General features: G+C 37.1%; 1 protein-coding gene across 1 annotated transcript; it reads left to right on the top strand.

Annotated features, from left to right (window-relative positions):
- The first annotated feature begins 108 nt into the window (after window positions 1–108).
- LOC124399726 (solute carrier family 35 member E2A-like) lies at window positions 109–24,456 on the top strand. Its single transcript, XM_046870871.1, has 9 exons — window positions 109–472; window positions 6,274–6,705; window positions 9,633–9,768; window positions 12,338–12,465; window positions 14,417–14,537; window positions 14,885–14,938; window positions 16,727–16,799; window positions 19,152–19,297; window positions 22,341–24,456. The coding sequence occupies exons 2-9, from the start codon at window positions 6,423–6,425 to the stop codon at window positions 22,567–22,569; spliced, it is 1,170 nt and encodes a 389-aa protein (XP_046726827.1). The 5' UTR covers window positions 109–472; window positions 6,274–6,422; the 3' UTR covers window positions 22,570–24,456.
- Window positions 24,457–25,968: the final 1,512 nt, after the last annotated feature.

The raw sequence follows: 25,968 nt of genomic DNA, 5'->3' as shown, positions 1-25,968 counted from the left end.
GATGATCGTATTTACTACAAATAATACATTAGAAAGTATTTTTAGGTGTACTGCGCAATTGTGCGCAGCTAAGACCTTACTAACGAACGAGAATAGGTTGTTGAACTCCCAAATGAGTTCCCAAAGCACACATAGTGCACTCGAAGGCTATTGTTTCGGGCCCGTTTGGAGTGCGCTTGTGTAGGGAGCCGGAAGGTACTTGGTATGTGAAGGGAATAAACGCCGACACGTTTTGGTGGATCAGAGGGAAGTGTGGCGGGGTAGGGTTGGATCGGCTGTGTTGAATAACAACAAACCGTGAGAGGTTATTTGAATGCGGGGTTTGCAGGAGCAGCTCACGGGCTCGATCTTGGAGCACAGGTTCAACTTTTCGAGGACTAATTCGAGCGTCCAAGCGACGGTGAAGTGGTGCAGGTTGGGCTTGGAGAGCTGATTTCCCTTTCGGTCAAAGCAGACAAGGAAAATGTGGCAGGTAACTCGCTTTTCTTCACGCACGTTTAAAATGGTTTTGCATTGGGCGCTTTTTGGTTTGCTGGTCGGATTGTTCTCTGGGATTGTAATGTCGCGCACAAGGTAATATACTTTGCTCCATATAATCCAACACGACTCTCCTGTTGAACTATTGGACTGCTGAGTATAACTCCTCACCCATAAAGTGTTCTATAGGTTCACGCCATAATAAACATCCACGTCTCTTTAGATTGAGAAAAATACTTAGTTCAGGTTGACTTGTACCATTTACACACCAAATGAAGTGCCACAATCCTGCATTTCACCCAATAATTCTCATTTCCGTCATTTTAATTGCAAGCTCCGCCCAGTTACTATGGCAACTTGATTAGCTGGGATCTACTGTAATAACACATCAGTCATTGCATTGAAACCAGTGACGGGTTCCTTATTTGACAGCATGCTAACTGTCTTTTCTCAAAATTGATGTGTTGGAAGTGAGAAAAATGGGCAATCTCAGTGGCCAACTTGTGATGGTAAGATGACCGGGTCAGAGCCAAACCTAATCCATGAGTCATTTCCGCCCAATGCTTGCTGATGAGATGGGAAGAGAAGGTTTGCATGCTTGGTCCAATCTAACTAGGGAAGCTGAGTTAATGCTGGTAGCGATAGAAAGATGTCATCACGGCTTTCTGTGTGTGGGTCTGAGTAGCTGCAGGGATGTCAAAGTCCTCATGCTGATTCCTGTCCACCTCCAGAGGCAGCTACAGTGGGCACATGAAAGTCAGGTATAGGTCTGGTCTGATGGATCAAGTTTTCTTGTATGTTTTGTGGATCTGCAGGGGCACATTATCTGAGAAAAAGAAGGCACCAGGATGAAGAAGGTAAGCAAGTTCATGTTGGTTGAGATAGAAAGGTGTCAGAAGATGTAGTGGATCACAGCTTACAAGGATTTTTGTACATCATGTGGATGGCAAGGTGTGTCGGTTACTTTGGGAAAAGAATGCAAGCCCGCGGAGGCAGTGTGATGTACAAACCTTGCATACACATGTTATTACTTTGATATGTACCGCCTACTTAAACATTGTTTGCTGACCTTGTACACACTTTCTTGTCAACAGTATTACCTAATATCCTAAGGGTTATTCCTTATTGCCAGTGGCCTCTTTAAACATGATAATGCATCAATATATGACCTGTTCAGGAGTGGTACGAGGAACCTTACCAAAGAGTTCAAGGTGTTGACTTGGCCTCCAGATTTCCCAGCTCTCAATTCCATTAAGCTTGTTTGCTGTACAGACAAGTTTGATTGATGGTGTCTTGGTGTAAGATGTCACAGCACACCTTCAGAGATTATTGACATTTTTTTATGGTTTTAATGTTCTGGCTGATCAGTGTCTATTAAAGAAAGAGTCACGGGAGCTACTTGTAGGTTATAAAAATGATCTGAACTACTGGGTGGTGTGGCCTGACACTTAAGTTAGCACCCTGAAGTGTTTTCTTTCACTGATCCTATTAATTGTGCAAACGTTTCTGGCCTTAAGACTTTCTGTGGCAGAAAAACCTGTTAATCGTTAAAAAGCGTTACCGCCGGAGACAGTTAAACAAACCACATCATGTCTGTGGCTTTATTTGTTTAAAAAAAAAAAAAAAAAAAGAACCACATTTGTGATCTATGGTTTATGATTAGGCTTAGACTGCGTTCAGTGTGAAGTAACGATTACGAATTCACACATCTAAAAATGCGAGTTCCTTCTCTGTAACATCAGATCGATATGGCTGCTTACATCATTAGCAGTAAACCCATTTTTCCTTTCAAACAAGTTCTAGTGTATTGCTAAGAGAAGATTAACACAAAGACGGCCATGTTTTTCCTGCATTGAACATGCCCAGGTGGAGAACGCCATTACTCCTTTACCAATCACAAAGCAGAAACCATAACGAATTAGAATGTGCGCATTAATACACACCCAAGATGGAAATCGATTCCACAACTTATGACCAATCAGATCGGAGAATTCAGCGGCGGTTTTTGCTAAGAATAAAACGGATTATTAAATGCAAAATGGTGGCCACGGTTGTATGAGATTTACATATCAGCCAGGTGTTAAATTGCACTAGTCTTCAGTGACAATTATTACATGAGGAATCATCAGATTATTGAAAATCAACTGGACGATGGGGTCCATTCCGTAGGCAGCTGCTGGCTCTTAGGTCATTTCATGGTGAGTAGTCGTATTTTACGACGAAGAAAAAAGCAACGTAGGTAAAAATAGGAACACTTTCTTTTCGGTTGCCTTGACTCCACTGTGCCCCTGATTTATTTATTACTAGCCTGCAGCCTTATTACCGCTTGATAACACTTACAGGAAAGCAACAAGTTTGTTTTCTGTCATTTTTGTGTACAGTATTAGACTTTTGTGATAGTGTTGCATTATTCCTATTTGAGTTATTTTATATAATTACATGCAATTTCTCATAACCTGTATGCAAGTGCATACCTTTAGACTGGTAAAATTTTTTTTTGTATTCAGTTCCTTATTTCATCAGCCATCTTGTTGTTAAAATGCCTTTGGTTTTCCACACACTCACACAAGCGATGTTTGTGATTGAGAATTCTATATTTATGGCCCAACACCCAATTGAATTGTAATAATTGTCTTCAAGCGTATTCTGTGGGTGCCAATAATTTTGCCACACATATTCTTGAGGTTAAAAATATAATTTTTTTAAAAGTAGAATGGACCTCTGAGCATAAGCTTCGTATGAGCTTTTTGAACATCCCATTCCACATTTATTCCCCATTTAATGTCATAATAATCTCCACTCCTTGGGGAAGATGTTTAATGAGATTTTAGAGTGTTCATGAAGATCTGTATTCATTCATCCACAAGGGTTTTAGTAAAGTCAGGTACTGATGTAGGTGAGGAGGCACAGTCAGCTTTCCAATTCATCCCAAAGGTGTTCAGTAAAGTTGAGATAAGAACTCTAGCAGGCCACTCAAGATCTTCCACTCCAACTCGTGTAAACCAAATCTTCATGGAACTGGCTTTGTATACGGGGCATTGCGATGCAGGAGCAGGTTTGGGTCTCCTAGTTAAAGTGAGGAAAATTTTTTTTTACTGCACCAAAGGACATGCTATATAATTGCGTGACTCTGACTTTGTGGTAAAAGTTGTGGGAAAAAGTGCATACGACTGGAAAATTCAGTCTTGATACTTTTTTTCTATACAGTGCAGTTATGTTGAAGGGTGCTAATATTTTTGTCGACTGTATGTTAATAGCTAGTTAAGAAGTGAATACGCACATGGTTATGTTTTGAGAACAGGAGACAGGGTGATCTCCAAATGTCTTGGATTTAGAACAATGTAAACGAAACAGGCTGCCAGCACTGGTACATACACAAAGAACAGAAAGGTCAGAGAACCTTAAATAGTAATAACCACTAAACATGGTTCTTATGCTTTCATTGGTACTGGAGATTATCTAGTAATTGCACTCATTATCCTTCATTAAAAAAACATTCATTTTAGGGCCAGGTGAATCCGTAGCTTCTTTCTTTGATTGAAAAGAACACGTCAGAAACCTATGCTAATCACTGTAATTGTGCTAATTACACAGCTGCTGTATAGGCTTACGTTCTCAGCTTTACCTGAAGAGGTCTTGCAGCTTGAATCTGTCTTCATCATCGAGAATTGCTGTATGTGTGTAGATTTTGCATTTTTGGAGAATGTAAAATCTAGCATTGTTAATTTGGGGCTAGCATGTTTAGCAAAACGCATTATTTTGTGCATGAGCGGTACAGAAGAAGGGTTTATTATTATTTTCTTCTTTTTTTAGGAACCTTGTACTTTGTACTATCTTTTGACATGTTAAGCTGTCAGGGTGAGTGTGGTGTTCAAGGCTGGATGAAGCACTTTTTAGCCAAACAATACTTTGTGTTGGGTATAACAAAACCAGACATAACATGACAACTTAGTCGATTGTCTTTCTGTAACAGAACAAGTTTCTGTCCTCTTGTATCACTGTTTTATGTACTAAGCAATATTTCCATGTATAAATAGATGACCCTAACCAATTATAGTTATATTTCATGCTGTAGAAACATCTGTGAGACAAGTTATTCTTTCCATTAACCTGTACATGTGTTCATAAGGACTGGAGCGAGTATAGCCGATTTGGCCGATCCATGGGTTACTGTTAGTGCTGCTCCAAGGCTTTTTATGTATCTCACTGATGAGACCAAAAAAATGGTGGTAATTCAGGCTATTTGTTGTGTCAAGGCAGGACATGTTTAGCTATCAAGTGTAAAATGTTTGTACATATTTACATGAAAGGTTTGTGGTAAGATTTCAGGCTAACATGAAGCATTATAAAGCACAGCACAAAACTCGTAAACAAAAAGAAATAGTTCCTCATAGCCACCATGCATGTGTCATTGCAGGAATCTGGCACAACAAGTTAAAAAAAAAACTTGTTAAAGCAGGGTTAGATATGAATCTTTGCTGTTGGTCTTTAACTCAAAAAATCCTCAGATTTTGCCCTTTATTTACTCTTGGGTAATTTCCAGAGATCAATTAAGTCTTCCTGCTCATCTAACATCCAGGGATTGTAAAAGCTATCATGTGCATCCTTTTTGATAAAGTCAATTTTTGAATTTTGTTTCTAATCAGCATATCTTGAGCGCATTCAGAGCAGAACTGTGTATTTCTTTTTTCTTTGTGTGTGTGTGTGTGTGTGTGTGTGTGTGTGTGTGTGTGTGTGTGTGTGTGTGTGTGTGTGTGTGTGTACACTTCAGACGTTCAAATATTTGCCATTGTGAAAGTTGTATGCCTTTTTTTCTTTTTGCTTCTCAAGGCTAGGTCCTTGTATTTTTCAATTAAAAACTTTCTTTCGGCTTCTCCCATTAGGGGTCGCCACAGTGGATCATCTGCATGTTTGATTTGGCACATGTTTTTACACTGGGTGCCCTTCCTAATGCAACCCTCCCCAATTTATCCGGGCTTGGGACCGGCACTAAGAGTGGCTGGGGTTGGTTCCCTGATTGGGGATCAAACCCGGGCCGCAGCGGTGAAAGCGCCGCATCCTAACCACTAGACCACCAGGGGACCTATCCTTGTATTATTCAATTAATTACATTTTAATGATTATATTATTATTATTATTTGCTTACTTTTGGTGTTCTGTTCATGATTGCGTTCTTATGGTTATTGGTCGGTTTGAGTGGTTCACTAAACCACAAAGAAAAACCTCAATAATTATGTAACAAATATGTGAACCATTATAATGATTCAATGCCATGTCAAAATGTATTCTTTTGGTTGAAATTTAAGGTACAAAAAAACTTGAATAAATGCAAAATATATTCCTCTACACATAAAAAAAAAAAAGATTGATTGTTTATTAAAGAAGGTCAGTGGATATTATTACAGTTAGTTCCCCCTGGAAGTTCTTTGCCTTATACTGACTTTTTGTAGTGTTTAAAGCTGAAGCAAAGCACAGACTCCCAGACTAATGCGTTTTATAACTGCATGGCTTCCAGAAATCTGGAGAAATCTTTTACTTTGTTTTTGCTCTTTTTATTAGTCATGATAAGGTGACTGACTGCAGTCTAGTAAATGCTGACGAAGCTTATTGAAACACTGTAAAACCAGTTATTAGCACACACCTTATGTACATAGATGATACACACACACTGACAAACAACTGCTCCTATGTAAGACTTAGACATAGGCAAGGAGTAGCTGAGAGTTAAAATATGACGACTGCTCATAATAAGAAGAATGTTCTACTAAATACACCAACTTCTGCTCTTTATTACAGAGAACATCCAACTTCCACTACTAGACTCCTCTTCAGCGCTTCCTCTTCATCGTCTGATTGACATTACACTCTTTACAATGGAGTAGAACTGCCTCTTTACTTTCCTCCCCCTGCATCCTTGAGTGGGCGCCACGCTCACTATATGCGCCATGCCGAGCAATGGCCACGCGGGGAGATCCATGTTCTCCAAGCTTCTCTTGCCATTCAGGAGGCAGCGCCAGGAGCGGGTGATCTTGGCACGCAGCGAGAGCATTCCCAATGAGCATGTCTTGAAAGTCACCATTACGGAGACGACGGTGATCGAGGCTGACTCGGGCGTGTGGAATTCCCGAGCACTGGTGTACCTCGCATTGTGGTACTTCTTCAGCTTTTGTACACTCTTTCTCAACAAGTATATCCTGTCCCTGCTGGAGGGAGAGCCGAGCGTCCTGGGTGAGTGAAGTCTTACTGCGCGTATTGAGTGTCACTAATGCATGATGTAAATATAGTGTCTGATGGTTGTGTACAAAAGGTATAGGAGCTGAAAAACATATGACAGTGTCTGTATTAACAACCCTTTTAGCTTTTAGCAAATGCACAAGACTCAGGTGTGTTGTTTTTATATATAAAACGCACACATACCTACTCTGGCTTGTCCAGAAGGACAAGTTTAGGAAAGTTTTTTTTTGTGTTATACAGGGAGTGCAGAATTATTAGGCAAATGAGTATTTTGACCACATCATCCTCGTTATGCATGTTGTCTTACTCCAAGCTGTATAGGCTGGAAAGCCTACTACCAATTAAGCATATTAGGTGATGTGCATCTCTGTAATGAGAAGGGGTGTGGTCTAATGACATCAACACCCTATATCAGGTGTGCATAATTATTAGGCAACTTCCTTTCCTTTGGCAAAATGGGTCAAAAGAAGGACTTGACAGGCTCAGAAAAGTCAAAAATAGTGAGATATATTGCAGAGGATGCAGCAGTCTTAAAATAGCCAAGCTTCTGAGCGTGATCATCGAACAATCAAGCGTTTCATTCAAAATAGTCGACAGGGTCGCAAGAAGCGTGTGGAAAAACCAAGGCGCAAAATAACTGCCCGTGAACTGAGAAAAGTCAAGCGTGCAGCTGCCAAGATGCCACTTGCCACCAGTTTGGCCATATTTCAGAGCTGCAACATCACTGGGTGCCCAAAAGCACAAGGTGTGCAATACTCAGAGACATGGCCAAGGTAAGAAAGGCAGAAAGTCGACCACCACTGAACAAGACACACAAGCTGAAAGCGTCAAGACTGGGCCAAGAAATATCTCAAGACTGATTTTTCTAAGGTTTTATGGACTGATGAAATGAGAGTGAGTCTTGATGGGCCAGATGGATGGGCCCGTGGCTGGATTGGTAAAGGGCAGAGAGCTCCAGTCCGACTCAGGCGCCAGCAAGGTGGAGGTGGAGTACTGGTTTGGGCTGGTATCATCAAAGATGAGCTTGTGGGGCCTTTTCGGGTTGAGGATGGAGTCAAGCTGAACTCCCAGTCCTACTGCCAGTTTCTGGAAGACACCTTCTTCAAGCAGTGGTACAGGAAGAAGTCTGCATCCTTCAAGAAAAACATGATTTTCATGCAGGACAATGCTCCATCACACACGTCCAAGTACTCCACAGCGTGGCTGGCAAGAAAGGGTATAAAAGAAGAAAATCTAATGATATGGCCTCCTTGTTCACCTGATCTGAACCCCATTGAGAACCTGTGGTCCATCATCAAATGTGCGATTTACAAGGAGGAAAACAGTACACCTCTCTGAACAGTGTCTGGGAGGCTGTGGTTGCTGCTGCAATGTTGATGGTGAACAGATCAAAACACTGACAGAATCCATGGATGGCAGGCTTTTGAGTGTCCTTGCAAAGAAAGGTGGCTATATTGGTCACTGATTTGTTTTTGTTTGGTTTTTGAATGTCAGAAATGTATATTTGTGAATGTTGAGATGTTATATTGGTTTCACTGGTAAAAATAAATAATTGAAATAGGTATGAATTTGTTTTTTGTTAAGTTGCCTAATAATTATGCACAGTAATAGTCACCTGCACACACAGATATCCCCCTAAAATAGCTAAAACTAAAAACTACTTCCAAAAATATTCAGCTTTGATATTAATGAGTTTTTTGTGTTCATTGAGAACATGGTTGTTGTTCAAATTAAATCCTCAAATAAAATTAATCCTCAAAAATACAACTTGCCTAATAATTCTGCACTCCCTGTAGTGTCAGGATGTCGTGATTCATTCCAACTTTTTTACCCATTTTTACCCATTTTATTCATCTTGTACCCCTTTGATATTTTTTATCACTTTTTTATTTTTTTTGCGTTAATTACTGAAACACACTTTATGGTTACATTTAATATAATTAAATAATACAATTAATTAAATGATTAAAACAAATTCAATAAATACTTTCTTTTACCACTTACCTAATGGCATCCATCAAAAGTCATTGTCTCTCCAGCTGCATCTATAACACGTTACCTGAGTTAGAAATCGGAAAAAGCGCAAACATTTTCCCATGAAATAAAGGAAAAAAACGACAGACAGAAAACGCCCTGACGAAACCTTGAGGAGAAACAAAAACAACAACAATCTCAAAAGCAACACCATATCAAAAACACATTTATCATTCTGAGCCTGAGATGATGTAGAGCCCCTGCCAGGCGAGTCCACGTGTACGAGTTTTAAATAATAACATAACAAAAAGACCGCATTAGAATATACCTCTTATTTGATCTGCAGCCAGATTTACTACTCATGCTGTAACAGAATATGAATCACCTTCTTCTAACCAATCGGATTAGAGAATTCATGAGCGGTTGTCTATTAATGTATAGCAGCAGTAATGAAAGTAGTGCCGGTTCTAGTTGATTTTCACAGGCTTATATTAAAGGAAACAAGAGTAATATAAGTAGTATATAATGATAAAGACGTTTCCTTTAAGGATATTTAAATGTAAATTAAATAAAGCAGGACCTTTAAGTTTGAGCGTGATGTTTATTACCAGTTTCCCACCCGGTAAACTTGTGAGTTGTACTGTTTGGCTGTACACAATGCAGCTAATCTGCTATCACAGCACCTTGTGAGTATTGTCAAGCTTTGAATATTGTCAAAGCGATTTCACAAAAGAGTGAACTGTAGCCAGTGCTGTTTATTGTTATTATTATTCCGATTAAACTGGATACTACAGGTTCGCGAATGGATCATTTACACCCTGGAACGTTCAGAACTGAAGCACCTGTCAGTTTCTTCGTTCTGCTCTCTCCTTTCACTGTTTTTAGGTTCAATTCCACGTGTCAGATTTCTCTGGTGCGTGACATCCCGAACTCATCTTCTTTTTCAGGTGCTGTGCAGATGCTCTCTACCACAGTGATTGGCTGCTTCAAGATGTTTGTGCCTTGCTGCCTGTACCAGCACAAATCCCGTACTGAATACCCGCCCAACTTTCTCATGATCATGCTCTTCGTGGGATTAATGAGGTGTGCCTCTCTCTCTCTCTCTCTCTCTCGCGCAGTTTGTTTGTCCTCTTTATCAGTTTTGTTAGCAGTTTTATCACCCAGCAACCGACCTTCAAACTCGTGTGATGAGTGCACATACAGTGGTGTTTGCTGATCAGTGTCCTGATTTCTTTTTTTTTTTTCTTTTTTTTTTTTTTTGCATGTTTATCACACTTTGTTTGATTTGAGATCATCAAACTAATTTAAATACTGTATTAGTAAAAGAGAACACAAGTGAACACATGATTTTTTTAAATGAAGGTTTTTATTATTGAGGGAAAACTAAATCCAAAACTACATGGCCCTGTGTGAAAAAGTGTTTGCCCCCTAAACCTAATAACTGGTTGGGCCACCCTTAGCAGCAACAACTGCAATCAAGCGTTTGCGATAACTTGCAGTGAGTCTGTTACAGCGCTGTGGAGGAATTTTGGTCCATTCATCTATGCAGAATTGTTGTAATTCGGACACACAGGGCCATGTAGTTTTGGATTTTGTTTTCCCTCCATAATAAAAACCTTCATTTAAAAACTGCATGTTGTGTTCACTTGTGTTCTCTTTTACTAATATTTAAATTAGTTTGATGATCTGAAACATTAAAGTGTGACAAACATGCAACAAAAATAAGAAATCAGGAAGGGGCAAACATTTTTTCACACCACTGTATGTGCTATTAGTAGGGTCAGCATTTATTTGCTTTGCACATGAGTTTCTGTGCATAGATACAAAATGAAATTGTACTGTACTATAAACCCATCATATATTGCATTTTGAAATGAGTCATGTGCCTAATGAATTAAAGTTTGGATACTTTTATGGCGAAAAAAAGGTGTTTGATTTTGCAAGTGTCATGACATGTTACAGATTAAATCATTTATGGGGAATATAATCCAACGAGTCCAATATTAATATGTAAAAATCTAACATATACAAAAAATGTTGGTTGTTGGTCTTCTAAAAAATAACTCAACACACACCCATTAGTGTCTAAATAGCTGGCAACAAAAGTGAGTACCCCCTAAGGGAACAGTCAAAACTGTGTGAGCACCATTGTTATGTAGCACTGCTTTAATCCACCTGGGCATGAAATTTCCCAGAGCTGCACAGGTTGTTGCTGGGATCCTCTTCCACTCCTCCATAATGACAAAACCTAGGCTGTCTTTGTGGAGAGCAACCACTCAAATCCTCAGAGAGTCCTTTTCCATGAGCTGCCATGTTGAACATCCAGTGGTCAGTATGAGAGAATTGTACTCAAAGAACCAAAATTTAACTGCTCTAATACAAGATACACAAATTTGTATGGTCCTGTCAAGCAGACAAAAACATGAACATCATGAATAGGACATGCACTCACTTTTGTTGGCAGTTTTATATATATATATATATATATATAAGTCATACATTCTAATATTTTGTTGGATTGCCTTTAGCTTTGACTACGGTGGTAAGTTCTAAGTAATCGCTGATCACGATCATTGAAGACTTCTGAAACAGATTAACATCTTTTCCACGACCACAGGACGTGTCTTCCGACATGGTTCTTAGAAAAGAAGAAGCTACTCACTGTATGAGTTAATGTTAAATTACTTGTAACCAGCTGAAACAAAATCATCCATGCAGTAATTATCAATGGGATATATATATATATATATATATATATATATATATATATATATATATATATATATATATATATATATATATATATATACACATATATATATATATATATATATATATATATATATATATATATATATATATATATATATATATATATATATATATATATATATAAGTCATACATTCTAATATTTTGTTGGATTGCCTTTAGCTTTGACTACGGTGGTAAGTTCTAAGTAATCGCTGATCACGATCATTGAAGACTTCTGAAACAGATTAACATCTTTTCCACGACCACAGGGCGTGTCTTCCGACATGGTTCTTAGAAAAGAAGAAGCTACTCACTGTATGAGTTAATGTTAAATTACTTGTAACCAGCTGAAACAAAATCATCCATGCAGTAATTATCCAATGGGATATATATATATATATATATATATATATATATATATATATATATATATATATATATATATATATATATATATATATATATATATATATATATATATATATATATATATATATATATATATATATATATATATATATATATATATATATATATATATATATATATATATATACAGAGTCTCCCATTACAGATATATGTATGTGTGTATTTATGTGTATATATATATATATATATATATATATATATATATATATATATATATATATATATACATAAATACACACACATACATATATCTGTAATGGGAGACTCTGTATTTATGTGTATATATATATATATATATATATATATATATAATGTATGTGTGTGTGTGTGTGTGTGTGTGTGTGTGTGTGTGTATATGTATGTATATATATATATATATATATATATATATATATATATATATATATATATATATATAATATAATATAATATTATTTATGCAATTTGATTTCATCTTTGCTTTTCTGGCAGGTTCACCACTGTGGTGTTGGGGCTGGTTAGCTTGAAAAGCGTAGCTGTGTCATTTGCAGAGACAGTAAAAAGCTCAGCGCCCATCTTCACAGTCATCATGTCCAGACTGATACTGGGGGAATACACAGGTAACATACAGACGTTTTTGTAGCCAAAATTAAAAACAGTACATTTGCCGATTGTTTATTCATTTAATACTGCGTTGCTGATAAGATCTGCGTTAATGATAAACGAGACATTGTGAAGCGTTGCACAAACACTTTATTCATCTGAAGTTAGTATATGAATATGACTATAAAGTCAGGCACTGAAAACCAAAACTGCACTCTCGGTCTGTACCTCAGATTTTACAGAATTATCCTGCATTTGATGTGCAATTAAAATGTTAAGTGCGATGAATAGTGTTTATTTTTGTTTCAAGGCTATTCACTGATTAACTTCTATAGAGCCACGGAGAAATGTCTAATATCAATAGAAGCTCTTGAGAATGTTAATCTGGAGAGAAGTGAATTATAAGAGAAGCATTATAATCAAAATTAAACAATTTTGGGGGCCAAGCACACAGACTCAGTTTACAGACATGCTACAATTTTTGTCTAAGCAATCGCAGGAAAGCAAAGCGGTTCACTTTAGGGATTTCTGAGTGACATAAGAGGTGGGATTAAAAGGTTTCTAGACGAATGGTGCTAACTGGTTCTATCTATGCTGACTATGTGCGTTACCAGGTCTGCAAATCTGTCACAAAAACATACATTTGACATGCGGCAAGGTGCCACTGCCACGAGGTATTTTGAGCAGCATGTGCACTTCAAGAGCAGAAGAACATCACTGGATGACAATGCGAGATCAGGAAGACCTTCAACAAGCTCAACCCCCCGAAAATGTCACAACCATTCAGCAACGTGTGCATGACGATCGTCGGAGAACAATCCACATGATCTCAATTTCGAACCCACCTACTCACCAGATTTGGCTACTGCGTACTTCACCCTCTTCTGGAAGATGACGATTCAGCTCAAAGGACTTTCAGGACATATTTTAGAAGTGGCAGGACCCCTGGGAGCGCTGTATTGCTGTGCAAGGGGACTGTTTTGAAGTGTGTAAACGTAGATAAAAGTACATTCTTGTAAACAGATCTAGTCTCAAAACGTTTTTCATACCACCTTATATAGAGACTTGGTTCAAAAGATATAAACATACTTCAAAACTAGGCCAAAATTTGATCAATGATTGCATTAGATTTATTATATGGACAAAATTTATTGGCACCTGACATTCCCAAGCATATGTGGTTCTTCCCCAAACTGTTACTACAAAGATGGAGGCACACAATTATATAGGATGTCTTTAGCTGCATTTTGGTAGCATTACATTTATTAGCATTTAATGCTTTTAAATTAGAAAATGATTTTTAGTGGAACATCTTTCCAGAGGAATGGAGTTTTTGGAGCATTTGGCTTCAAATTTGGTCTGTAAGTTTCTTAGGCCTTCCTCAATTAGTGTGCCAAAAACCTTTTTACAACTTTGTACCAGATGGTTTTATAGGGTGCCTTAGACATCTGAGCCAGAAGAATAAGACACGGTAATATATTTATAGGGTGCTGTGTTGGTGCTGGTGCTTGGCCCCCTAAAGTTTTAGGGAACCAATGTAATGTCTTGAGGACATGATTGGAATGTAATTATAAACAGTTAAGAAGCATTGCATTAATGGATGAATGAAAAGTTAATAGTTTTAGACGAATTTTAACAGTTGTTCTTACAAACAAAAAGGTAAGCTTAGTGTAGAGTAGATCCCATTCATATCAGGTTGCATTACACCACCCCTGGCTAGTATGATCTTCCTTTAGCAGCACATAACAGCAAACACTGTGTGTATTATCATCCTTTACATTTTTTTCTGAATAGATGGGTTTCTTCACATGCTTAAATTTGCTTAGTGAGGAAGCTAGAGACAACAATGTCTCAATAGATCTCCGAGCACAATGTCAATAGGCAACGTACACAATGAACTTCCTACAGCAAATAATACTCTTGCCATGAATTCATCTGTTAACAGCACATTGTGTGTTTGATCAACAGGCTTTTGGGTGAACTTGTCCCTGTTCCCAGTAATGGCTGGTCTGGCTCTCTGTACAGCCACTGAAATCAGTTTTAACATGTTGGGCTTCTCTGCTGCTCTCTCCACTAACATCATGGACTGGTACGCATCATTTATGTTTGTTAGAGCATTTGCTTCCAGGGTCTTGTAATGCTCATTAGAGGTGTAACGGTCCACAAAATGAACGGTTCGGTACGTTCCTTGGTTTTTAAGTTTTTTATTAATGCAGTTTATCATTTTTAACATTTGTGAACATCGACAGTTTATCTGTCTTTTAAAAGTTTTAAATAAAATGCCAGATAGATAGATAGAGAGACAGAGGATGATAGATAGATAGATAAATACGTGTTACGTTACACCTCTAATGCTCATTAATATTAAAGATATTATGTAAACAAACCCCACTGATTTGAGTAAAAACTGTTGATTTTTCTGCTTTTGCATTGTAGCTTACAGAATGTATTTTCTAAGAAGCTGCTAAGTGGGGACAAATATAGATTCAGGTGAGTGTTTTTTGTGCTTTCAATGGCACATTTTTGTATTCGATTTTACCCAAATCGAGATTTCAACAATGACCATTGCATCAGGGTGTTATGATGTTTTTCAACAGTTAAAATACTCATTGAACACCCTAATGTATTTGATCTTTTTTTGCTTACAAGCTGCATTTTGTGTTTTTGCATGTGTAGTAATGGTCATTCCACAACCCATTCAATTTATCTATAAAAAAAATTCCAGTTACCTTTACAATAATGGTAATTATAGCAGACGCTCATATCCAACTTACAACTGAGAAATTGAGGGTTAAGGACCTTGCTCAAAAGCTCAATCTAAGACCTTTCGATCAGTCAACATCTTATCTGCTGAACTACCACTTCACTAATTATTTATTATTATTATATAGATTTGACAGAACAGAAAAAGGTTACAGGAAAACAGATTACATTATTGTGTACCACTAACTGCTTCATGTTGGGTAAAAATACACCTCACATCTTTGTTGATAACTTTTTAAGAACACCACACCCTGTTGTGTTTCCTTCTATTTGCCCTTCCTTTTTTAAGTTACACCAAGTTTACAGAAGTATAAATAAAGTGATGAAGATATTTAAACAAATATACTCACAGTTATGAGTCTGTACATAATCTATTTGCAGATAGTTATATAAAATTGATAACACCCTTTTAATTTTATGGTTTATGTATCAGGATAATAAAAATCATTTGGTTGTTAACAGGCATTAAAATTAAACAAATACAACCTCAATTGAGCAACAGCACATGATGTTACACCTTGCTATTATTCATCTGTACAAACATAAAACCAATAGCCAAATGTGGAAACATTTTTGCTGCCAATCAATTTGGGAAGAGTTATAAGGCCATTTCTAAACAATTTTCAAAGTAAGGAACACTATTCACAAGTGGAAAACTTTCAAGACAGTTGCCAAACTTCCCAGCAGTGCACTTCTCCAGAAAATTCACCCCAATATTCAGAGAAATCGCAAAAACCCGAGAAATACAACTCAGACTCTACAGGTCTCAGTTTGCGTGTTAAATATGAAAGTTGATGACATTATAATTAGAAAAGGATTGAACAAGTATAGTTAGTTTGGAAAGGTCACCAATAAAAAGCCTCTTCTCTCTAACTTAGGTATGCAAACCACAAGACTTCTAGAATGATGTCTTTTTACCAACAATTTCTAATGACCAAAGTTGGCTATAATGCACACCACGTTTGGCAAAAACCAAACGGAGCCAATCAGGAAAAACACCTCATAACAGCTATAATGCAGTGAAATACTGTGGCAGGATCTTGACAGCTGTGCAAAGACAAATGCCTGCAAACTTCAATGACCTGGAGCAACTGTTTAAAGACAAATGAGCAAAAATTTATCCACAATGAAGTGAGAAACTGATAAAGTAATATAGTACATGTACATAGATTTCACAGAAGGTTTCTCCATTTTGGATCGATTTTTTGTTAAATTAATAATGACAGTGTAATGTGTCATGTGTTGTTACCTAATTTTAAGACCTGATAAGGACCAGATGATTTTTATTATGCCCTGAGATGTAAACAATAGAATTCACAGAGGGTGTACTTTCTTTTTCACATGACTGTATGCCTTCTTTCCTCCCCCATTTCCTTTTGCTTAATCCTCGTCTTCTCAAATATAGTGTGTTTAAAATTGCTGGTGCTTATTGATAAGTAAAGTGTGATCCATTTGATATATTGTGAAAGTGACTGTATACTTTTGTTAATATATTTTTTCTTTTCTCCTGTTTAGTCCTCCAGAACTGCAGTTCTTCACTAGCGCAGCTGCAGTGGTTATGCTCATTCCTGCTTGGGCCTTTCTCATGGTCAGTCTAAGCTATTAATGACTGTATTTCTTTATCTAATAGTGGAATTTTGTAGTCATTTACTATCAATTTTCTCCTAGATGCCCGAAGTTTGGTAACTACATGGTGTAGTCCATCACATTAACTATGGGTTAATAGTCCAAGTATCTTCTTGTATCTTTATATTTTAGGGATGTCAATCGATTAAAATATTTAATCAAAATAAATCACATGACTGTCATGAGTCAACTCGTAATTAATCGCACATTTTTATCTGTTCTAAATATACCTTTAATGTAATACTTTTTGTGTTTTTAATACTCTAAACAACATGGGCATGGACAAATATGCATGCTGTTTGCAAATTGTTTATTATTTGTGAAACCTTACGCAACATAGAACATGAAGACAAAATATTTCTGTAAATGGTTTAAAGTAACATTTACATTGGGAACAACCCAAAAATTATTGCCCCTAATGTATCTGAAACAAATAATAATAAGTACACAATATAAAGTAAAAGTAAAGCAAATTAACTGGCACTTTACCTTTGTGGCAGTCATGGGTGACGTAAGAGGGAGGGGAGGAGGTCGAGGAGAGGCTTGAAAGAAGAATCTCCTTTCATGAAAACACACGTAGTCATAATTCTATAGTAAACATTACGTTCGCTCGAATGCTGACTGTGCGAGGGAAGCATGCCGAATTAGGACGAATACACGGGAAATTGACCTGAGCTCCCATTGTTTTATGCGGCGAAAAGAGAAGAGAGTTGAGCGCGAGACGTTCGCATGTTGCCCGTGTGATGCTCGATGTTCGCATCGCAAGTTATCGCTCGTAATGCAGGTTAAATTTTAATAAAAGTTTTTGCTTGTCCTGAAATGCATTTGTAAAGCGTGCAATCGAAAACACTGCGAGCTCTTCCTTCACCCTGACTCAACACGTTACAACGGCTTGGATCTAAACAGTAGCCAACCAAGAAAGTCATTGTTCACTGTCTTCCTCCTTCCTTTCACAACTATTTCTCTCCGGAGTTTATCTTTTGGCATCGTCGTGCGTTTAAAAATCACCCGGTGAAAGCTTTTCTCCCGATGCCGTGCAGCTCAGAACACAGGTGAAGTGCGTTTTTTTTTTTTTTGTTTCTGTTTGGAAATTTCATTGGTCTCATGTTATGTCGCTCAGTTTTTTGGCTTGAAGTTTGTGAAAGCGGGAAATACCCAGGAAAAATTCATAAATAAGCCGCTTCGTTGTTCAAGCCGCGGGGTTCAAAGCGTAGGAAAAAAGTAGCGGCTTATAGTCCATATAAATATATAAACACTATTTAAAAGCATTTGTTATTGAAGCAATGCTTAGTTAATTAAGCACAGCATGCCCAGCCCCTGCAACAGGCGTGCAACATTGCATTACAGTGAATACAATGAAAGCATTTATATGTTGCATTATTGGAATTTTTTATGCGACACTCCCATCTTTGTGTTCTCCTTAGAGGTTATTTATCTTATCTATTATCTCTAAATTATGTATAAAACATTTTTTAAGGGCTGAAGTAAGCGATCGCTCTGAGGTCTGGGAACGAATTAATTGCTTTTACATTCATTCTTATGGTAAAAAAAATTAACATGGGAATATGGGAAGACGGGCAGTTTTCAGGAACGAATTAATCTCCTACACCGGGGTTCCTCTGTAAGTGTTATTTCTTTTCATTTTCACCACCTGCTTTTTAAAAATAGTCAATGACCATGACGATCTTTTTCGATCGTCATGGTCAGCATATCATTAACATTTCAACAAACCATCACATTTGTTACATTAATGAGATCTCAAGATCCATCAGGTGCATGAATATGGGCTTGTTGATGTTTTACAAACTTCACGTATCAAAATATGTTCTGAAAAGAATGGCTGCATGCATCTCAGACATGAGACATCTCAAGCTTGGGTTTTTTCACGTGTGTTCTATAGCTGTACAGCAAAAACTAGATCCCAGATGAGGATGGCTTACCTTTTGAGTCTGGTTCCTCTCAAGTATTTTTCATCATACCATCTTGGAGAGTGCTAAAAAATGTATAGAAATTTTTGAAATATAATTATTTAGCTTATTTATATTCAAACAGTACTACAGTGGACAAACGTTAAAGAAAAAAGAAAAAAAAAAACACTTTGCACAGGATGTAAATAAGTAAATCCATCTCAGAAAACAGTGCGATTTGTATTTAACTGTTTAAAGAAAATCATATTCATAAATCCAATACAGGTTTCTTCATAGACTTTTTTTTTATTATTACACATTGTATGCTGGTGTATATAGAGACATATGCAGCACTGAGCAAATTGCGGATTCACAATGGCACTCGTAACCCTCTTTTGCACCCTCAGGATATCCATTTGTTTGGGAAAAATGGGCGTGGCTTAAACCTGACCCAGGACATTGTGCTGCTGTTGCTTTTTGACGGAGTCCTCTTTCATCTGCAGAGCGTCACAGCCTACGCCCTTATGGGACGCATATCACCTGTCACCTTCAGGTACGAGCAGCATGTGTGCCTTTAATCTATGTAGTTGTTAGCATTAAAAGCCAGACATGTGTGTGCCTAGCGGACAGACTGATCACTATGAGTGAAGTAAAGATAAGAAAGACCTGTGGAGATTGTGCAAAAGTTTTTAATATGAAAGGGGGGATATTCAATGGTTTCACTGTAACATTGACCTGTATTGTGTTAGTACTTGGTAATAAAAAATACATTGAAATCGGTGATGTTGGGGCCATTTTGCTTGCTCCTGGCATGACTTTCCTCCATGTAACATAGACAGCTTCCTTATGACATCACTAAGTCCTGTAAGGAGTTGTATGTGATGTAATGGTAAAAGTGCTAGAATGTCCACAAACCTTTGTCCACACCTGAACAAAAGAATTCGATGTGCTTTTTGAAAACATCCCATTTCACATAGTCCTCATTTGCTGCAAAATGTGGGTAGATGTTCTGGGTAGATGTTCCACTAGATTTTGGAATGTAGTTGTGGAGATTTGTGCTCATTCAGACACAAGGGATTTAAGAAAGTCAGGTACTGGTGAGGAGGCCTGGGGTGCATTCCAATTTATCCCGAAGGTGTTCCAAAGAGTTGAGGTCAGAGCTCTATAGCAGGCCGTGCAAGATCTTTTACTATAACACATGTAAAGCATATCTTCATGGAGTTGGCTTTGTGCACGGGGCATCGTCATTAGGGCTGCAATGAATGATAAATCGGATTACATTTTTTTAATTATTATTATATGTATAGCTTATTAGAAGTATATAAAACCCTAATTCAGGGTATTTATGTATAAAAGTGTACTTTAAAATATGCAAAATCCACATAGTGAGTTTAACTATCTTTAATTTTGACATTTTAAAGCTTATAGTATAGTGGCTGCCTGTTGAGGAGTGCATGGGGGATTTCTCCTTGAACAAATTCATTAATGCTGGGGTGATTCTGTAAAAAAAAAATAAATAAATTACAAATAAAAAAAACACAATTTGAGTATGCAAGGTGAAGCAATTTGTGTAAATCAACATTTGTATTGTATTTTGCAGGTGACATGTTGACAACCATACTTTTAATAGAACATTGTTTTGATCATTTTTGTTAAAAAAATTTAAAAAGCCCTAACCCAGACATTTTGTTCAGTTGTGAAAATATAAACTGTTGTATAATAATTAAATGATAAATGCATAAATTAAATATACAAACATTGAAAACAAGCATTTGAACGTATTAAAGCCGCAGTAAATCACGTTTGAAAAAATATAAGTTCACTGTTGTAACAGAAAAAAGCTATGAAAAAAGAGAATGAATTGGAGCAAGCTAACAGGCTTGATTAAAAAAAAGAAGAAGAAGAATATGCATTGGTGTACAAATGCATAATCATTAGCTGAAAACCACAATAGTGACTAAAAATGTCATCGTTAACTGTTGCTGTTATTTGCTGCTTTTAGATTTAGTGTTTGTTCGCGACTGAATCCATCGCTTTGTCGCGGGCGAGCTTACGCAACCTGATGCTCACGAGTCAGTTTGTTGTCTTGTTGTTTTGCCTAACGTGCTGTTGTTTCACCTTCATCCATGACACCGGTGTGTGTTCTTTTCACGGGCTCGTGCATCACTGTGGTACTTCCATTCCAAATAAGCTTCACTTTGCATAAATTGCAGGTACAGTTTTCTTTGTTGTGTTTATTAGAAAATGCTCCCAGGCCTTGGACGACTTGTGCTGCACACTTTTTCCTGCTGCCGGTTAACCTTGTACTCTCTGTGATATCCGCAAGTGGAAGTGTTATCTTGCTGTCATGCTAACCAGTAATTTGAGCAGGCCAACTAATCGATAGGGGCATTCATTGACAATTTTGTGATAGATTATTATCGATTTTTAACGATTAGTTGTTGCAGCCCTAACAGTTTTGCCTTTCCCAATTCAATTGAAGGGGAAAGTTTAATTCTACTGCATCCATAGACATTCTATAAAATTGTGGGCCTCCATCTTTCTGATAACAGTTTGGGTAAGAACTACATATGGCTGAAAAACTCAGGTGTCTGAGTAAATTGTTTCAGATAGTGTATCTATTCTAATGGGACTAAGTACTGAATGGTTTAATAAGATGGAAGAAGGTCGGCAAAGTCTTATAATCATTACATTTACATTTATGGCATTTGCCACACACCCTTATCCAGAGCGACTTGCAATTATCTAATTCATACAACTGAGCAGGTGTGGGTTAAGGGCCTTGCTCAAGGGCCCAGCAGTGGCAGTTTAGTAGTAGGGTTTGAACTCATGACCTTCTGTTTAGAAGACTAACATCTTAACCACTGACCAAGCACACCTAATCACATTACATCAATAGATCTGTGTGATTTTTGCCCAAGGTCATTTTAAGGGGAATGTGTGAAGAAATTATATTTACCAGTACAATTTCATTCCAGAGAATTTGACTATTTAAGTTGTTCTAGTGATTTGTGGTTAGATAAGATATACCTTTATTCATCCCACAGTGTGGAAATTTCTCTGTTACTGCAGCAAAGATAAAGAAATGTGCGAATATGTAAAAAATAAAAAGTAGAAATATAATACAGTATATAGTATATACACAACACAATGTATAAAAAGAAAAAGAGACCATGAGTAAGTAGTTACGCTACTAAACATATTGCACACAGGTAATATTGCACGGTTTTAAATTATTGTTATTGCACGTGTTGCTTAAAAAAACGTGGTTATTGTTATTATTGCACAGTTAAACACTAAAAACAGTGTGTATATTGTGGTGGCCTAACACCTCACTTAATCTCTCTGTCTTTAGTTCATATGTTGGATTTTCTTTAAAATTGTCTTTATGTCTGTATCAAAAAGATCTTCCAAATTGTCTTATTTCTCCTTTTGCCATTTCATCATTTTGCCATGTTTTCATGTGTGTATGAGTTGTTACTATATGAATGACAGCGTATTACTTGAGGCGCATTGACAGAACACATTAATAAAGCTAAAGTAAAGCTTTGGCTCTTTGCATAATAAGCTCTTTGTGTTTTTTCTTTTTTTTTTAGCGTGGCGAGCACAGTGAAGCATGCGTTGTCCATCTGGCTGAGTATCATCGTGTTCAGTAATCCCATCACGCTGTTGTCTGCGGCCGGCACCATCATGGTGTTTCTGGGTGTCATGCTGTACAACAAGGCCAAACAAGTACAGAGGAGTACACTGCAGACTCTCGCCCAGTCATCCGATTCAGACCACAGGCCTTTACTTCAAGAGTCCAACATGAAAGCAGCAGACTGACTCGAACGGAACTTAAAATTCTACTAGGATAGCAGTTTTTATATTTATTTCGGCTTTCCAAGAGGTGGATCAAAGTGTTATTCCAGCTTTTTCTTTTTTGGGGGGGGCAGCAATGTCCTCACGGACTTCCTCTTCTGACTTATTAGATACCTCACACAAGTGCTTAATTGTTTTTAAAGTAAAGGGTCTAAAGTGGAGCCGATTTTTGTCTTGTCAAATTGACCAGAAGCAGTTTTGTCCGATTCCTTTTAATCCACGTGTGTACGTGCACAGTCACGTTGCCTTCTTAATTTGTCGACAGGAAAGAGTCTGAATATGTGGAAATGAGCATCGATTCCTTACATGCGCTAAACTTCCTGCTCGTTATTTTTGCTTTGCTTTGCCCGCGTACAATTGTATAGATTCTTATGAATGATCTTTTCCACATCACCGTTTTGGATCAGTAAAACGTTGGAAATGTGGCGAGGGAATATCGGCGACATTGGTAAATACTAGAATCAGAAGGACGAACTATGACGTCTGGAAACAGTGCAGGAGTTTTAAACCCTACAAAAAAATTGATCCAGTGGTACATATTCCATCAGTACGTCCTGAAATCCTGTCGGCCTACTCGATTGCACAAGCTTTGACCACCATCAACCTTCTGGCTCAAATGCCTATAACATGCTAATATTGTACTTTTTTTTACCAATGATGTATAAGAAAATGGTTTGTTCTTGTGACCACTAACTAAAGGCTGCTAAAAAGACATTTTCCAGCTGATTCAGAGACATTTTCCAGTCAAACAAAATATAACTGGCTTTAGTAAATCATCTAGATTTCAGTCAAAGGCTTTTTGAAGATGGGGAAAAGACGACTATTCCGGTTATAAACCCAGCCCCTTAAAATGAACTTAGTTTTATTCAGCACAAAAAGTGGACCAATAGACTAGCAGAGTGATGGATGTCTTTGGTCAGTTTGTTCTTTGAGTTTGTGGTATCTATTCCTTTATCATTCCTTAATTTAGTACACAATTCCACTATAAATAACTTATAGTGCAATTTATGTCATACTTTCCTAAAAGGAAAAAAATATACATGATTAAAATGATTATACATCTTTTTATTCCTCATTTCAGATTCAAACCAGACGTAAAAATGTATCAGGTTTTAGTTCTTTGAATAAGCAGTGATCAGGTACAACCACTTTGTTGTGTAAACATTGATTTTTTTATTTCTATGACTATTGCTGCAAGACCCTTTGATGCAGGCATCTGCATTGTACTATCATTCGGATTCTGTTTTTTTGTTTTTTCTTTCCTGCAGAGAGAATTTATGATTTCTACTCCAAAGCTTACAATCGTGTATTTTTCCTCATTGGGCCAAAAGTCTGATGTTACTTGCTGACAGAATGTTAATCATAGAACCTGTGAACTGCCCCACTGGATTACTGAGTAAAAACTATTTAATAATCATCTATTTTACACTCCGATAAAAGCCTCACATTCTTCTCTTTTACTTGAGCTGTGTAGTACATAAAGCTTTGGGTTCTAAACCTGTGCTGACATTTTGATTTTCCCAAAAAAACTTTTCTCGTTCATTTTTTTTGTTGATGTTTTATTTTATTTTTTATAAATAGGTGAACATATCAACATGCTGTCTAAATAGCAAAAAGACTGACAGGACCATGTTTGTTTATACAGTAATGACTAATGAGGTCCGGATTTTAATATTGAAAATGTTTTATGTGGTGTTGTTTTTTTTTTCCCTCTGTACACATCGGTCTGCCCTGTGGATAAATGTGCAATTTGCATTGAGGTGTACAGGTGTGATTTTATTTTGTATTTTTTTTCCAGGAGAAATGTCAAATTTAGTTTCTCAAGTTTATAATAAAAGGAGTACAGCTTTTCATCGTCATTTTTCTGGTCATCTTAAGAAAGTGTTCTGTAAGTCATGAGTGACAGATTGACTTTTCATCTGCCTTATATGTCATTAAGGGGAAAATGCAAAGTGGGGTTTTTATTATTGTTCTTTTTAAAATAATGCTTTTGCAGACAAAAGACAGAACATATAGTCTGTGATAGACTAGAATAGATATCATGGCCAACATCTTCTATCAAATAAAGACAGATTCACAGGTTACAGATTTTTTGTGTGGTCCCAAAGTTTCTAAAGGTCCAGAAAGTTCAGTTGGTTTCAGAAGAGACTGGGGAGTTATGGGGTACACTGAACTCATTGTCATGCTCCTGAAACCAGTTTGAGACTTTATAGGAAGCTTGTGGGACCAAAAAAAAACCCAGCTCCGGTCATTAAAACGAACAACGATTAATTTTTTGGTATGGTTCTATACAACACATTTACAGGGCCTTTTGTGGAAAATGCTCTACGTAATCTAAACTTAATCAATAAATAATAATTAACTAAAAAAAAAAAAAAAATATATATATATATATATTTGCTGATATGATGATTATCTTATTACAGAAACGTTTGTTTGATATTTATGAAAAGCCATCAGATCGTGATAACAGTAGGTTTTCCACCACAGGAAAGTCTTCAGGACAAAAGAATTCTGGAATTTTCTGTAAGACAGCAAACTGCATTTTTTGTTTTTTAAACTGCAAGAAAGAAGAGGAAAATTTAAGCTGATAAGTTGTTCGTAGCTCTTAATAGTATAATAAAAGGAACTTTTTAAATGTGATTTACCTTCTTGGGTAAATAGCTCTTGCATAATCTAGAGGTGTGTTTGTGGTCATTGTCCTGCTGGAAAACAAATTATAGTCCTACTAAGTTCAGATTAAATAGGATGCTGCAAAATGCTGTGGTAGCCAGGCTGATTAAATGTGCTTTCAACTAAGTCACCAACAGTGTGAGCAGCAAAACACACCCACACCATCACATGTTCTTCTCCATGCTTTACAGTGGGAACTACAAATTCAGGAACCATCCATTCTCCGTCTTTATGTCTAACAAAGACACAGCAGTTCGAAACAAAAATCTTAAATTTTGACTCCTCGGAACAAAGGACTGCTCTAATGTCCATTTCTTTTGTTTTTTGGCTCGTTTGACCATAAAGGAAGCATTTGTGTAAATCGGCAGTTTTTGAGATGGGAAATTTTAATGAACTTATTCATCTTCTGCAGCTAATGAATGAGGAAAATGAGAGAGAGAGAAGGTTGGATGGTGTGGAGATGGTGAAGCAGGAAGTGAATAGGATTAGTAAGGAGGAAGTGAGAGCAGCGATTAAGAGGATGAAGTGTGGAAAGTCAGTTGGACCAGATGACATACCGGTAGAAGCGTGGAGATGTTTAGGAGAGATGGCAGTGGAGTTTTTAACCAGATTGTTCAACAAGATTTTGGAAGGTGAGAGGATGCCTGAGAAATGGAGAAGGAGTGTGCTTATCTTTAAGAATAAGGGTGA

Source organism: Silurus meridionalis, chromosome 17 (genome assembly GCF_014805685.1).
Source record: "Silurus meridionalis isolate SWU-2019-XX chromosome 17, ASM1480568v1, whole genome shotgun sequence".
Lineage (NCBI taxonomy): Eukaryota > Metazoa > Chordata > Actinopteri > Siluriformes > Siluridae > Silurus > Silurus meridionalis.
This window is presented reverse-complemented; position numbering and strand designations above follow the sequence as displayed.